This window comes from Geotrypetes seraphini, chromosome 7 (assembly GCF_902459505.1).
Source record: "Geotrypetes seraphini chromosome 7, aGeoSer1.1, whole genome shotgun sequence".
Taxonomy (NCBI): Eukaryota; Metazoa; Chordata; class Amphibia; order Gymnophiona; family Dermophiidae; genus Geotrypetes; species Geotrypetes seraphini.
In genome coordinates, this window is record NC_047090.1 from 93,526,797 (window position 1) to 93,542,861 (window position 16,065).

Sequence of the window (16,065 nt, forward strand, 5' to 3'; positions counted from 1 at the left end):
CTCATTTCCCTCATCCTAGATAAGTCCCAAAGGTTCAGGAAAAATGTGTTTGTCCTACTAGAAGGAAAGATTAGGTTCTTACCTTGGTAATCTTCTTTCTAGTAGACAGACACATTATTCCTGAAGCCTGCCCTGTCAGGTGTTTATTGCCTGCTTATGCCTTGAATGTGCTGGGGAATCTGGACATTATGTTTCTTTCCTTTATCCAGCCTCAAGGATAGAGGACAAGACTGCCACATTGAAGAACCTAGGGAGTATTTTTTGAATCTCCCACAGCCTTAGTGCAGGTTATTTGTTTATTTTCACCTTGTTATGTATTACAAATGGTTAAGTTTTGTTTCATCTGTTATGTGTTAATGATTTGAGCAGATCTGGGAGAATCCCCTTACCCCTCCCTATTTTGTTTCTTATCTAGGACTGACCATCTGCTTTGGTACAAAGTGAGAATTTGGAGGACAGCCCAGAGCAATGGGAGGTGGAGCAAAAGAATGCTAATGAGTCTTTCTACAAAGAATTCTCATGGGAATAGATTGAATATAAGGTTTAGGAATAATGTATCTGTATACTAGAAAGAAGATTACCAAGGTAAGAACCTAATACAGTGGTACCTCGGTTTACAAGTGCACCGGTTTGCGAGTGTTTTGCAAGACGAGCAAAACATTTGCAAAATCGGTGCCTCGGAAACCGAGCATGGCTCGATTTACAAGCACCCCCTCCCCCCCGCAATCCGGCACCCCCCCCTGCGATCCGGCACACCCCCCTGCCTCGAACCGGCACCCCCCCCCCCGCCACGATCCGACCCTCCCCGCCACGATTGGGCACCCCCCTGACACGATCCGACCCCCCTCCCCGACACAATTTGGCACCCCCTGCCACTTCTTACCCTCATCTGGGCACTCTTGAAAATCGGTCTTCTCCTCTGCTGGGCGCGAGTTCACGTTCTGAACGTGAACGTGAACTCGCAGGCTTTGAGCATGCTCAGATGCTCAAGGCCCAGCAGAGGAGGAGGCCGATTTTCAAGAGTGCCCAGATGAGGGTAAGAAGTGGTGGGGGGTGCCCAATCGTGGAGGGGGGGAGTCAGATCGTGGCGGGGGGGTGCCAGATCGCAGGGGGGGTTCCTGATCGCGGGGGGGGGCTTTGTGGGGAGCAATGCTGGTTCTCGGGGGGGAGGGGGGGAGAACGCATCAAAGCGAGTTTCCATTATTTCCTATGGGGAAACTCGCTTTGATAAACGAGCATTTTGGATTACGAGCATGCTCCTGGAACGGATTATGCTCGTAATCCAAGGTACCACTGTATTTTCCTTCAAATTAAAATTGGAGATCCTGCATACTTATGAGAAATCTTTCTAATGCATTGTGGTTTGTTAGGCCCTTACAGCATTCACCAAAATTGTTACGATTTTTCCTGATTTTGCTGATGCATATTATCAAAGAGGGCTGTGCAGGATGCGTCTCCAACAGGATTTGTGTATGGCTGACTTCAATGAAACACTTGAAATCAATCCCGATTTCTTTCAGGTATAGTATACATGTTTATAGGAGGTGATTTTAATAAATTAGTACCTTTATTTAGGTGCCCTGATGCTAAATGTTGGGCGCCAGTTCTATAAATGCATCTTTGCATCAGGATGCTGTTATAGCATAAATCAGCAAGGATGTGCCTAAATTTAGGTGTGACCATTTCAGGTGTAAATTAGACAGTTGCGCGGGGACAGAAATCCCACCTGTCCCCACCCGCCCCTGCCAAAATCCCACCCATCCCTACCCGTCCCTGTGAGGAATCCCTCTGTCCCCACCTGTCCCTATGAGGAATCCCTCCGTCCCCACCCATCCCTGCGAGGAATCCCCTCTGGGTTCGCCCATCCCTATAAACTCATAAATAGCTATTTCATTTAATTATGCTACTGAATTAAAGGTTCTGGTAGAGACCCATTTACAAATAAGCAAAGACACTTTATTAATTTGGAAATATTAATTGGGAAGAATACATTCTTTGTAAACGGGTTTCTACCAGAGCCTCTAATGTAAATATAAAATAGAAATATTCAGCTGATGAGAGGACCCCCAAGCTTTCAGCTGAGGACTTCCTCTGCAGTTGGCAGGGGGTCCTTTTTGCCAAGCTTGGCAGGCAGCAACAGCATCCCTGAATCACAGATGCTGGCACCTCAGTGACTCAAGAAAGCTGCTAGTGGGAAATTCTAGCCATCTCTAGAGGAGGTCCTCTGCTGGCGGTGCTTGGGGATCTCCACCAGTCACAGCAAGGGTCAGCAAGTACTTCAACACTGTAGAAATAAAACCAGAAATGCATTTCCTTTTCTTTTGAACATAATACAAAGACATCTGCTATATACATTTCCTAAAGTTAACATATTTTAGTCAATAAATTCCATTTTTTACCTTTGTTGTCTAGAAACTTATTTTTCCATCAAGTTGGTCCCAGTTTCTTTTTTCCACTTTCCCATCTTCTGTAAATTCTTCCGTTGTCCATTGGTTCCTCCTACCATGGTCCAGAATTTATCCCTTTCTCATCTTTCGTGCCTGCCCACCAGCCCCATGTTCAACATTTCTCCTTCTGTTCTATCACCCCTCTCCAGCACCATGCCACATTTATCCCTCCATTCTCTTCACCACTGTCCAGCATTCATCCCTCTTGCATCCCTTTCAATCTGTCCCACTGTTCCCTTGCCACCACATTTCTCACTCTCATCTTTGTCTTCTCTATTGTATTCTGTACCTCCCTCCCTATGACCAAAAATTCTCCTCTTTCTTCCATTCCCTGTGGGAGTCCTGTGGGTTGAAGGGGGCATCCCCGTGGGATCCCCGTGATCCCCATTCCTGTGCAGACCTCTAGTGTAAATGGGCCACCTTACTTACACCAAATAATCCACATAGCTGACCGTATTCTATCAGTTATGTATAACATTTGAAACCAAGACCTTGGCCTGCCCATGTATATGCCCCCACTATACAGTTATGTGCTATATCTGATGATATAAAGCTTGGTTGTTGTTTTTTTTATAACCTGTGATGATTGGTTTTAAACCATCAATACAGTATTAAATACATAGAGGCTGACAAGTCCTGAAGTCTTTCCCACCCCCTTTTTTTCTATAGTTTTATTATTTAATACCATATTGCAGCATGTTTGCCTAAGACATGGTATGGCAGCCATGTTAGTCCATTCTTAAAGATATGTAGAAATAAAAAGAATCCAAGTGATACCTTTTTTATTGGACTAACTAGAGCCTGGTAGATTAGCTCTGGAAGCTACTCCTTCTTCAGATCAAAGATAAACAAATGAAGACAGCTATCAGTATATATGAGTAAAACATAAAAAAATTCAAATGACAGTCTTACAGGAAGAGGGAGGGGAGGATGGGAGACAGGGAAATAAGGAAGGGTGATATGAAGGTGTCAAAGCAGTAAAATTATGTTTTGTAATGCAAGAGAAAGCCAATGTCTTTAAGTCCTGTTTGAGACACTAAACTGCTGCATCTATATTAGAGTTGAAACTAGGGCTGTATTTTGATTAAAATTTTAATCACTATTAATTCCATGATTAAAGGTGTGGCTTTCACTCCCCTTCCCATTGTAGTTCCTTGTAACTCTGGGCAAGTCACTTAACCTTCTATTAGCCATAATCACAAGGAGCTGCAATGGGAAAAAGAAACCCCATACTTTCAATCATGCAAATACAAATTTTAATTGAAATGCAGCCCTAACAAAATTATAGAATAAACAGGGATTTTGATTGGGCCTGTGTGGGAGATGAGCTCCGCCTCCTGACGTCCCTAATGGCGCTAAACTTTTAAAGAAATCTCCTTAGGACAGCTCCACTACCAACAGGAGCTTCCCCAGCGCTGCAGCAGCTTTTCCGCCGCAGAGATTTTGGTTGGACCAGTGTGGGAGATGAGCTCCGCCTCCCGATGTTCCTAGTGGTGCTAAACTTTGAAAGAAATCTCCTTAGGACAGCTCCACTACTAATGGGAGCTGCCCCAGTGCCTCAGAAGCACTTCCGCCACAGGGATTTTGGTCGGGCCGGTGTGGGAGACGAGCTCTGCCTCCCAACATCCCTAGTGGAGCGCAACCAATGAGAGTGACGTGCGCCTGTGCGCAGCAACTGAGAGCAGCAACTTACAGCCAGAGAAACTAAACATCTAATCCTCAAACAATACCTTCACCCCTTTCAATCAAACTCTCTCTACAGTCCAGTAGTACCTCTCACCTCAAGCAGCTAGCAGCCTCCCACCCAGCTCCCTCCCCCTCCTGCACCTTCACCCTCTCAAAAAAAAAGTAATTAAATAAAAATACAATTAAAAAAAAAGACTCCTCATCTCTTCTAGGCACCATCTTAAGATCTTCAAACCCTCAAAATGAAACTTCTGCTCGCCCAGTTCCTCTCTATACTTTGCCTCTCCAGCCTAGTAGTAATACACTACACACCCTCCAATAACAGCCCCCACTCCTTTTGGCACCCTAGACCCCCCCACAACACCACTTCAAAGAGCGTCGAAACCCACCGAAACACCATCCCTATACTTTGGAACAAAAACAGCAACAACAAAAGACAGAGATAGCTTCCTCTCATCAAACCATACATGAAATCGCAATGAGCAATAATAAATGCAATAGATTATCCGCTTCCTTCGTTAACAGAAGTGAAGATGCATAACTTCCAGCAACAATGGTGGAGTATGATAAGGTATTTTTATGTTCTGCTACCAAAATTTAATAAAAAATTTTCATGAACTTAAAAAAACCATACACAAAATCACAATCTGCAATTCCATCAACAGCATCAAATAATAGGAAGAACCCCTCCCCCATCCACTGCATGTATATCAACGCAAGATCAGTAGTAAACAAATTATTCCTCCTAAATGACCTAATCACAACCAACAACCTAGACCTCTCATTCATAGCGGAAACATGACTAAAAGACCTAGACAGCCCAGAAATCCCCCACCTATGCCCGCAAGGATACAACATACTTCAATTCCCAAGGAAGCACTAGAGAGGAGGCGGCCTAGCAATAATATACAAAAGCTCTTATATCATCACGGAATTAGACTAAGCAACATACCCAGATCTAGAATACCTTGCTTGCAAACCCGAAGACTTGCCCAACTCCACACTGAACAACTTTGTAATCCTACTAATATACAGACCTTCCAACTCTCAATCAAATTCTGTCCCGAAAATAATTGAAATAATAACGAACCTGGCATACCATTACACCAAACTGCTCATCCTTGGAGATATCAACCTCCCTCTCGAATCCACTGAGAGCAAAGATGTCTCCAAACTCCCCTCCCTCAGCTCCTCTTCGCCTGCCTCCCGACTTGCTCCTGCCTGCCCTGCTCACTGGGCTTCGAAGTTATCTCACCATTGGCTCCTCCCCTTTTAAGGGGGAACTTCGGATCGGTGCCTGGCTGACATCAGAGGGGTGGGTGGAGCTATCTCTCGCCACTGCCCCTCACTCTTGCCTGCCCTGCTTCTCCGATTCCTTCTGACTCCTCTCTCTCAGCTCCTCTTTGCCTGCCTCCCTTCTATCTGTTGAAATTGAGGATTAATGGTCTTAGCCAAATTAGCAACTAGATCCCAAAGGGTGTCTAATGTTTTTGAAATTGAGGAAATTGCAAATGTAAAGTACTCTGCTCCAGGAGAGGTTGCATTTCAACTTCTGGAAGCTCCTCAACCCACAGGGAACTGGTGGTTTGAGGATGTGGGGGCGGTGCTCTTATGTCAGAGCTCAAAGTTGTTTCCAGCCCCACTTCTCTGCAGTGTCGCCAGTGGGGAAGTCACTGACAATGCCAGCATGCCCTGCATGCACCTCATGAGTTCCTCTATATTTCCGAAGACATCACTCCTGAAGCGTCATGAGGCATCAGCGGCGCTTCTTCTTCTCCTCTTTTGCAATGTTTAGATAAGAAATATCAAATGGTAATGCCAAAAACAAGTTTCTAGAGCAAACTCTCAGGAGCGTGTCTCTCAGCAAACCTATCCAGCGGCCATCTTGGATCAAAACTCCTCATGGCAAGTGATTTTCTCATGAGTATTCCAGACTCCCTGAGTGTGGAGGCCATCAAGATGGGCTCTCCAGCCTAGCATGGAAGAATCTGTTGTAAGGAGCTTCTGGTGAGGAAGAGGCTAAAAGAGAAAGTCTCCAAAGAGATTGGACATTAGCATCCACCACTGGAGGGAGTGATGAAGAGTTGAGGTCATCTCTATTTGTGCAGATAGCGATACAGTGGCTTGAGACCACTGGGAGGAGAAAGTCCATTGTGGAACTCTGAGGTGCAGACATGCAAACAGAGTGATGTGTAATGTGTAGGCCATGTGATCCAGAAGATGTAACATCTGACGTGCAGAGATGCATGACAGGGTGGAGATTTTCTGACACAGGTGGGTAAGATTGTTGACTCTCTGCTGAGGTAGGAAAGCTCAACTCTGAGTAGTGTCTAGAAGAGCTACTATGAGCTCTAAGGTCTGCATGGGTTGGAAATGTGACTTCTGGTAGTTCACTGAAAACCCCAGTAGCTCTAGTAGACAAACTGTGAATTTAATGGCATGCAGAGCTTGCTGCGATAAAGAAACCTTTATCTACCAGTCATCTACTGTAGGTAACAAAACATGTGAAACCCCCATGAGTGAAGGGCTGCAGCTACTATTACCAGGCATTTCATGAACACTCTCAGAACCGATGCTAGGGCAAAGGGTAAAACCCTGTAGGTAGAGAGAACAGAGAGAACCCACTCAAAAGTGGAGATATTTCCAGTGGGCAAGTAGGATTGGAATATGAGTATACACTTTGTTGAGATCTAAAGAGCAAATCCAATCATCCTTCTCTAATAGATGTAATAGAGATCCCAGAGAAACTATACAAAATTCCTCCTTCACTGAATATTTGTTGAGAGCATGGAAGTCTAGAATTGGGAGGAGACCTCCAGTCTTTTCAGTATCAGGAAATACTTGAAGTATAACCCTAAGCCCCTCTCATGCAGAGGTACTTTTTCTATTGCATTGAGCTGGAGAAGAGATGAGAGTACTTTATAGAGGAGGGTCTTCTGGTGGTAGTTGAAAGAGACTGTCTTGGAGAGTGGTTCATAGACTTTTGAAGTAAGCAAAGGACATAACCACCTGGTGAACATATTGTTCTGATGTTAAGAGGGTCCAACAATGGTAAGAGTGGTAGATCCTGCCCCCTATTGGGAGATCTGGTGGGAGAGAGAGAGGTTGGAAATGCTCTCTATCAGGAAGTCAAAAGGACTGCTGTGGCTTGGACTGAGATTGTGACTGAGATTTTTGTTTTCTCTGTTGTCTAGGATGCCTCTGGGTAGAAGGATGAAGGGATGTGAAAGGCTAACTATAATGACACATGAAACTAGTAAGAGAAGCATTTAGAAGTATTGCTATAAGACAGTGATGGCTAACCTTTTCGAGCCCGAATGCCCAAACTGCCGCACAAAACCAAAGAATTTCCTCAAAGTGCCAGCACGTCAATTAAACCTTAATAACAAGATTTTAGTATCTAAAAACTCTTTATAAAGTTGCCTGAACTATGTAACATCATTTTTAAAGGTTGGAATCTTTGTATTGTCAGAGAATCAATTTGATTCACAATCCTTTGGTTTTCATTTCAATTTATTGGCAATTTATAATGTTTTAATGATTTCATTCATGGGCCGAATACACACATACTTTTCTCTGTTGCTGCACTCTTTGACCAAAAGATTTGTAAGCCTGCAACCACGTCAAGGTAGACTCTTTCAGCAGCTCCCCTCCCTCCCCCTTACCTTTGTGGCCAAGTCAAAATGATCTACCAACAATAAAATTTTAAAAACACAAAGCACGCTGTACGCAGAGAAAATGTTAATTATCATTTATATTCTGCGGGTTTTCAAAGAGGTCAAGGCAGATGTCTTTATGCAATGTCACCTCAGTAACAACTATACAAAAATAGACAAATATTCCCCCTCCCTTTTTACTAAACCGCGATAGCGGTTTTTAGCGCAGGGACCTGCGCTGAATGCCCCACGCTGCTCTTGAAGCTCATAGGCTCCCTGCGCTAAAAAACGCTATTGCGGTTTAGTAAAAGGGGGCCATAGTGCAAAATATAGACAGCATATATAAATTCTCAAAACAGACACATTTTGATCACTAAATTGAAAATAAAATCATTTTCCTACCTTTGGTAATTTCATCAGTCTCTGGTTGCACTTTATTCTTCTGACTGTGCATCCAATATTTCTTCCCTTTTTTCAGCCTCCTATATGCTTTCTCTCCTCCAGACCTCATTCCCTCCCCAAACTTTTTCTTTGTTTCACCCTGCCCCCTTCTTTCTTTTTCTCTCTCTCCATACCCCCTTTCATTCTGTATGTCTGTCTTTCTCTCTCTCTCCATGCCCCATTTTTCTTTGTTTCACCCAGCCCTCTTTCTTTTTTTTTTTTTTTTGGCTCCCTGTCCCCCCCTTTCTTTCTTTCTCCTTGCCCTCCCCTATGCCACCACCATTGGGAAAATGCTGCCACCGCCACTGGGGAATAGGCTGCCACTGCCGCTATCGGGAACAGGCCGGCGCCGAGTTCGCCCTGCTTCTCTTCCCCACGGGGCCGACCAACTCTCGCCACTCGACGTCAATTCTAACATCGGAGAGGACGTTCTGGGCCAGCCAGGCAGCGATTGGCTGGCCCAGAACGTCCTCTCCGACATCAGAATTGACGCGGGTGGCGAGAGTTGGTCAGCCCCACAGGGAAAAGCAGGGAGAACTTGGCACCGGCCTGTTCCCAATGGCGGCGGTGGCACTCAAGTGGCTAAAGAGACGCAGTTTGCCAGCCTAGGGAGAACACTGGAGGGTGGCCAGCTGTGCACCGCCTTGGGGCGTAAAACCGGGGCAGACCGCCCCCACCCCCACCTTGGTATGCCACTGTCTGTACCTCACTCCCTCCCTATGACCAAAAATTCTCCTTTCTTCTATTCCCCGTGTACACAACCATCTCTTTCCCTCCCTTCCTCTCTCCCAAGTCCTTGCCTTCTGTGTCCAAAAACACATTCCCTCCCCCACCTCAGCATCTCTTTCCCTCCCTTCCTCTCTCCCAAGTCCATGCCTTCTGTGTGCAAAAACCCATTCCCTCCCCCACCTCAGCATCTCTTTCCCTCCTTTCCTCTCTCCCAAGTTCATGCTTTCTGTGTCAAAAAACCCATTCCATCCCCCACCTCAGCATCTCTTTCCCTCCCTTCCTCTCTCCCAAGTTCATGCTTTCTGTGTCCAAAAACCCATTCCCTCCCCCACCTCAGCATCTCTTTCCCTCCCTTCCTCTCTCCCAAGTCCATGCCTTCTGTGTCCAAAAACCCATTCCCTCCCCCACCTCAGCATCTCTTTCCCTCCTTTCCTCTCTCCCAAGTTCATGCTTTCTGTGTCCAAAAACCCATTCCATCCCCCACCTCAGCATCTCTTTCCCTCCCTTCCTCTCTCCCAAGTTCATGCCTTCTGTGTTCAAAAACCAATTCCCTCCCCCACCTCAGCATCTCTTTCCCTCCCTTCCTTTCTCCCAAGTTCATGCCTTGTGTCCAAAATGCACTCCCTCCCCCTTTTGTGTTCCTCGTTTGTCTCCCAGCCCATCTTAGCAACTTTCTCAGCAAAATGTAGCTCGAGCCGCGTAGGCTTGTCTTCTATTTCCTGCCTGTCCCGCCGCGCACACATAGCCGATCGGAAATCTTCCCCGACGTCAGCGCTGACGTCGGAGGGCGGGCTTTGCTTAAGCCCTCCCTCCGACGTCAGCGCTGACGTCGGGGAAGATTTCCGATCGGCTGTGTGAGCGGCAGGGCAGTCGGAGTAGAAGACGAGCCTCGCGGCTCGAGTTATATTTAACCCCGCGGGTCCCCCATCGTCCCAGTTCAGCTCTCTCCCCTGGTAGTACTGCCCTGATGGCGGCCCTGCGCGTGCCAGCTGCAAGGCCTTCGCGTGCCACAGTTGGCACGCGTGCCATAGGTTCGCCATCGCTGCTATAAGATGACTGTTCTGTTGCAAAGACTAGACTTTAGATAAAGTTGTCATGCAATCATTCTAATCTTTTCTGTAGCCTCCTCAATGTAATCTCCAAAAAGATCATTGCCTATGCACGGGATGTTGGAAAGGTGATCTTGGACTGAGGTGTCTAAATCAGAAATTTGGAGCTAAAACTGCCTATATATTGCAGTGGACATTGCTGAAGTCCTTGAGGTGACATCAAAGGCATCAAATGTGAATCTAACCATATATTTCTTGGTCTCCAAAAAATTTCTGACCAGGTGCTGAAATGGTTTAAGCTGGTCTGATGGAGCTTAATTAAAGATTTTATATTTGAAACGATTTTTATTGAACAAACCAAAAAGAACAATGAACACAGTACAAGTACTGCAAAAAAGACGGACTGTACCTCAACAAGGAAGGAGTAAGAGTACTGGCAGGCAACATGAAGAGGGCCCTAGAGAAGGCTTTAAACTAAAGGCAGGGGAAAGCTGACAGTCGACCACCAGTCGATGGCCCGGGCGACAGGATGCCCCTTAGAAGGAATTACGGACAACTACTCAGACACGGGAGGGGTCGATCACAAAGCAAATTAGGAAGACAACACAGCAGCAGAAAAGGATACCGTAGAAGAAACAGTAGATACTGCTAAGCTTAAAAAGTCCAAGAAGGTAACACAAAGGGAACTCAAATGTATGTATACGAATGTAGAGACAATAGCAAAAAACGACGAACTGGAAATCATTGGCATATCAGAAACATAGTGGAATGACGAATGGGACACAGTACTACAGGGATACAAACTGTACATAAAAGATAGAGTGGGGCAGAAAGGTGGAGGTATTGCCCTATATGTTCGGGAAGGATTAGAATCCATGAGAGAGACTATGGCGAAAGAGAAGCTGGAATCCCTCTGGATCAGGATTCCCAGACACAACAATGCTGACATTGGCCTTTACTACCGACCGCCGGGACAGAGGGAGGAGACAGACTCGGAAATGATAGAGGAAATTAAACAAGAATGTAAGACAGGTAATGTCATAATCTTGGGGGATTTCAATTTCCCGGGGATAGACTGAGACCTGGGAACCTCCAACTGTGGCAAGGAGGCAAAGTTCCTGGAAGTGCTAGGGGACTGCTTCCTGGAACAGATGGTAGGAGAGCCGACGAAAGGAAACGTCACCTTGGACTTGGTCCTAAATGGCATTACGGGTCCAGCAAAGGAAGTAGAAGTCACGGTCCCGCTGGAGATGAGCGATCATAACATGATCAACTTCAAACTTGATATCGGAAAAGGGAAAGGTACCAAAACCTCAACCACGACTTTAAACTTTAAAAAGAGAAGATACGACAGCATGAGAGCCATGGTGAAAAAACGGATCAAGAAAAAGATGGGCAAAGTCATAATGGTGGAACAGGCATGGTACCTACTGAAAAATACTATCATGGAAGCACAAAACCTCTACATTCTGCAGATGTCCAAAGTAAAGAAAACCAAAGGCAAAAGAGAGCCGGCGTGGCTTACCAAAGAGGTGAAGGAAGCCATAAATGAAAAGAAGGACTCCTTTAAGATGTGGAAACGCACGAAAACATCTGAAGCTTGGAACAAACATAGAGATGATCACAAAAAAATGTCACAAGGCGGTGAGAGTTGCCAAAAAGGTCTACGAGGAGAAAATAGCGCGAGAGGCCAAAAATTTCAAGCCCTTTTTTAGATATGTAAAAGGGAAAAAACCCGCTGGACGACCTGGAAGGAAAAGGGTGCGTCAAGGATGACAAACAAATTGCAGACAGACTGAATTCCTTCTTTGCGTCTTGTCTTTACATAGGAAGACACCACAGCAATACCTGACACAGTGAAAGTTTTCAAGGGAGTTGTACAGGACAGTCTCACCACAGTAGAAGTGGACTTGGATCAGATTTACCACCAGATCGACAAATTTAAAAGTGATAAATCTCCTGAATTCATCTGAGAGTCCTAAAAGAACTGAAATTTGAAATCGGAGAACTATTGCAAAAACTTGCCAACCTGTCAATCAAAACAGAACAGATACCGGATGACTGGAAGATAGCGAACGTCATGCCGATATTTAAAAAAGTGCCAGGCAACTACAGACCTGTGAGTCTCACATCTGTCCCTGGAAAGATGGTTGAGGCGCTGATCAAAGATAGCATAGTCCGGCACCTACACACACACGACCTGATGAGAGCCAGTCAACATGGGTTCAGGAAAGGGAAATCAATTTTTTGAGACAGTGAACAGATAAATTGATAGTGGAGAACCGGTGGATATTGTATACTTGGACTTTCAGAAAGCGTTCGACAAGTTTCCACATATAAGACTTCTCAGGAAATTGCAAGGCCATAGAATAGAGGGAGATATACTAAGATGGATAGGCAAATGGCTAGAGAACAGAAAACAGAGAGTGGGCATAAATGGGAAGTTCTCAGAATGGAAAAAAGTGACTAGTGTTATACCCCAGGGCTCGGTACTTGGACCCATCTTATTTGATATTTTCATAAATGACCTGCTGAATCATATTTGATAGATTGAATGAATCAATTTGAATGATAGAATTTATTATTAAATTTATTAGTAAATTGATAAGTTGAATAAAACGACTTCAAGTTGTAATATTATAATGATGATAAGTTGAATTACATGATTTTAAGTTAGGACATTAAATTAAATTAAGTTAACAACATACAATATATTTATTAATTAATTTAAATAAAGATAGGGATAGACTTTGCACTCTTACATAATCAATTATTTAATAATTTTTTTAACTTAATTAAATGACATAATAATAAAAAAGTTTTTTGAGGTAGGAAGGAGGTCTGAAGTAAATGATTACATTACACGCATTCAGGATGAAGACTTGAAATAACATCTAAGTTATAAGAGGTCTCTTTACTGAGCACCATGCATCCTTTATGATACTTCAGCCTCTTAATTTATACAATGGGATAAATATGTTAATAAAACAATTGCTCTCTATATGATAAAAAATGGGTTTTAGTAATGATAGATAATTTATGAAAAAGTAACTAGACACCGATGTGTAGTAAATGAATTTATTGAATTAGATTTTGTACAATTATCCTTTATAACCCCCCTTTTTTCTTGATGACTACCTTAAAGAACAGCACTGTAGTGCACATTTGTGCATAACTACCAATTATTGGCGCCTATGAAGCAAGTACCATATACGCCTAAGCACCATTTTATAGAATTATATCCATAATTTGATGGTATGTGAGATTTATCTAAGCTATATAAGCAATTGTGGAGAAGTGCTGGTTTCCTATCTTTACAAGAACATTTGAAGTATATGTTTGAATTACTGACTATTTAACTTATTTAACTTTTTAAAAACTCTAAACGGAGTTTTTCTTAGACCAAGGATGTGCTTCTCTATGGCAACTGTATACTTGTCATAGAAGTTTCCTGGGATTATTCCTGGGAAACACTGTGGTTTTTTCTCCATATTGTCTAGGAAACTAACTTTCCAAACGTCTCTGGGTTTTGAATTTATTATATGAATATCTTTTGGTGGATCTATATTTTTTAGATATTCAGCTTGTATAAAATTGTTTTTGTCATTTTTCTTAAATATATGTCAGCACTTTAGTCATTTTTTCCCAGGGTTCAAGATTTGTCAGCCTGTATGTACTTAATACTGTATTGATGGTTTATATAACCTTTCAATAGTCTATCACTTTTAGATTTCCCATGCTGAATACAAATATTCAAAAATATACCAACTTTTCTGTAGTTGTATAAACAGTAGCTTAATCTGTTTAAAGCTTATTCACAATAAACACACACATCCATACCTGACAGAACCATTGCCTCAGGGGCACTATTTCAGCAATCCTCTCACATGCATCTTTTGTCATGAATTAATATGTACACATATTTGAACGGTGCTTATAAGCTATGTCTAGGAAAAGTGATAGACAAATATGTAGTATAAGATAATCAATGACTTCTAGAGGTACCTAGATTGTAGCCAGATGTCAGTCATTGATCATCATTCAACCTAGCAGAGAACAACATAATAACATAGTCCAACAACATACCATTTTGCATACGTACTTTACTCCTCTTGTTTTATAATTCCACTGGGAATGCATCTCTTTAAAGCAGTCCAAAGTACATATTTTGTGAGCCTTATATGTACTTTTGGCCACTTTCAGAAGGGCTAATTTCAGACAGGCTTATTTACTTTCAAGATTGCAGCAATAATTAGATTTGTATACGTTACATGTTCAAAGTTTCTCCTGGGAGAGCATGCCATGTATGTACCACACTTTCAGTAAGGAAACATTTCTTTATGTTATTCTAGAACCTTTTAGTCAACTTAATATTTCTCTCCCTTAAGTGGGCCCTGTACTAACGAGTTATATTTTATAAAGGCTTATCTGAGTCGTGCTGCCTTTTATGGTTCAAAAAGAAGATACGTTAAGGCAATTCTGAACTGTAATGAGGCGATCAAAATCAAGCCTGATAGTGTCAGAGCATATATGTATCGAGGATCACTGAAATATTACATTAAGGTAAGCTGATTAAATCTGCTATTTTAATATAGTAGCAATTTTTTATTTCAACAGAAGTCTTTATTTTAGTATTTTTAATTGTACTTATTGATTTCATATATTGCAAAACATGCTATGACAATTAACACAAAATTTCTATCCCTAAAAATATAAGGGAACACTTATTAGGGATGGACATCTAGAACATTTTTATGTTATTTTGTTTGTTTTCAGCAAATAATAATAATAGTTCACCCTTTTCTTAAAGAGTATACGTTATAGGCTACATTCTGTTTATGGTGCCCAAAAAATCAGCACTGAAAAAATTAGCACTATTCAAGAAACAGCGCTCCAAGTTGGCAGCCATTTATACAATTGCATTTGGTACCAGAATCTGCACCTAAATTAGTCACAGATTTGCCTTATTCTCTAACACTGCATGCAAATTCCAGGAATGGTGCTGACACTACTCATGCCCTTCTCATGGCCATGCCCCCTTTTCAGAGCCATCTGTAAAGATTTATATGGCCATCTGTATAGAATAGTAACTATAAAGATGTGTGCATAAATTCAAATTACCAATACAGTGTTCCCCCGCGAATTTGCGGTTCACGAATTGCAGACTCACTAATTCGTAGTATTCTCCGACAGCCTCTTCCTGTATTAAATTCAGAAAACACCAATCAGGAGCTGCAGGTCAAAGCAGCTCCTGATTGGTGTAGCCTGACTTTAGCAACAGGAAGAGGCGGTTGGAGTGATTTTGCACCCGCCAGCACCCCAGCTGCTCTCTCCTGCCTCGGTGCCCCAGCTTCTCTCTCCTGCCAATAAAAAACATATTTGCTGTTTCAGGAACCCCTGTGAATTTCGGGGGAGTAATTGATTGATAGTGCTAATTATCAGTGCTAATTGCTTCTTATGCAATTAAATTGCACAAACAAATTGGACATGCGCTCAAATTTATACACACAGTTTTGAGTACCATATATAGAATTAGGAGGTATGTGCACATAGGCCCAGATTCTGTAAACTGCGTCCCGATTGTAGGCAGCTGTAGGTGTCCTACAGCTGTTTTATCAGCCAAACAGGAAGCACATTTTTTTAAAAAATGCTCCCCAGGCTCTCCGGGAGCTTAGGGAGGCCCGCAAGCCCGCCTAAGGCTAGGTGGTAGCCTTAGGCGAACCTAGGTGGCCCTACACATCTCCCTAGTAGAGTGGGAGACGCTTACAATGTAGGCCAGCAAAATGCTGGACTACATTGCAGTAGACGTGCCGCTATATTTATCGCTGCAAAGGATCTCCCTGCCGTGATTAATATAGTGGCCACGGCTGCCAGTCTCCCCCCCTCCCTCCGAATGAATGAGGCAAGAGGGTGCCAAACCCCTCCTGCCAGGAGAGCACCCTACTCTCAGTACGATCGCCAGCAGGAGGGTGCCCAACCCCTCCTGCCGGGAGAGCCCTCACTCCTCCCACTACGATCGCCAGCAGGAGGCGGCCCAACTCCTCTTGTCAGGAGAGC

At 43.4% G+C, this 16,065-nt stretch overlaps 1 protein-coding gene across 6 annotated transcripts in view; it reads left to right on the plus strand.

Moving 5' to 3' along the window:
- The window catches only part of TTC6 (tetratricopeptide repeat domain 6), a 302,423-nt gene that overhangs the window by 221,629 nt on the left and 64,729 nt on the right, over positions 1-16,065 (plus strand). For all 6 annotated transcript variants that reach the window (XM_033953436.1, XM_033953440.1, XM_033953437.1 and 3 more), the window contains 2 exons: positions 1,371-1,520; positions 14,431-14,571. In XM_033953436.1, coding sequence (XP_033809327.1) covers positions 1,371-1,520; positions 14,431-14,571 — 291 coding nt within the window. The remainder of the gene's footprint in view (positions 1-1,370; positions 1,521-14,430; positions 14,572-16,065) is intronic.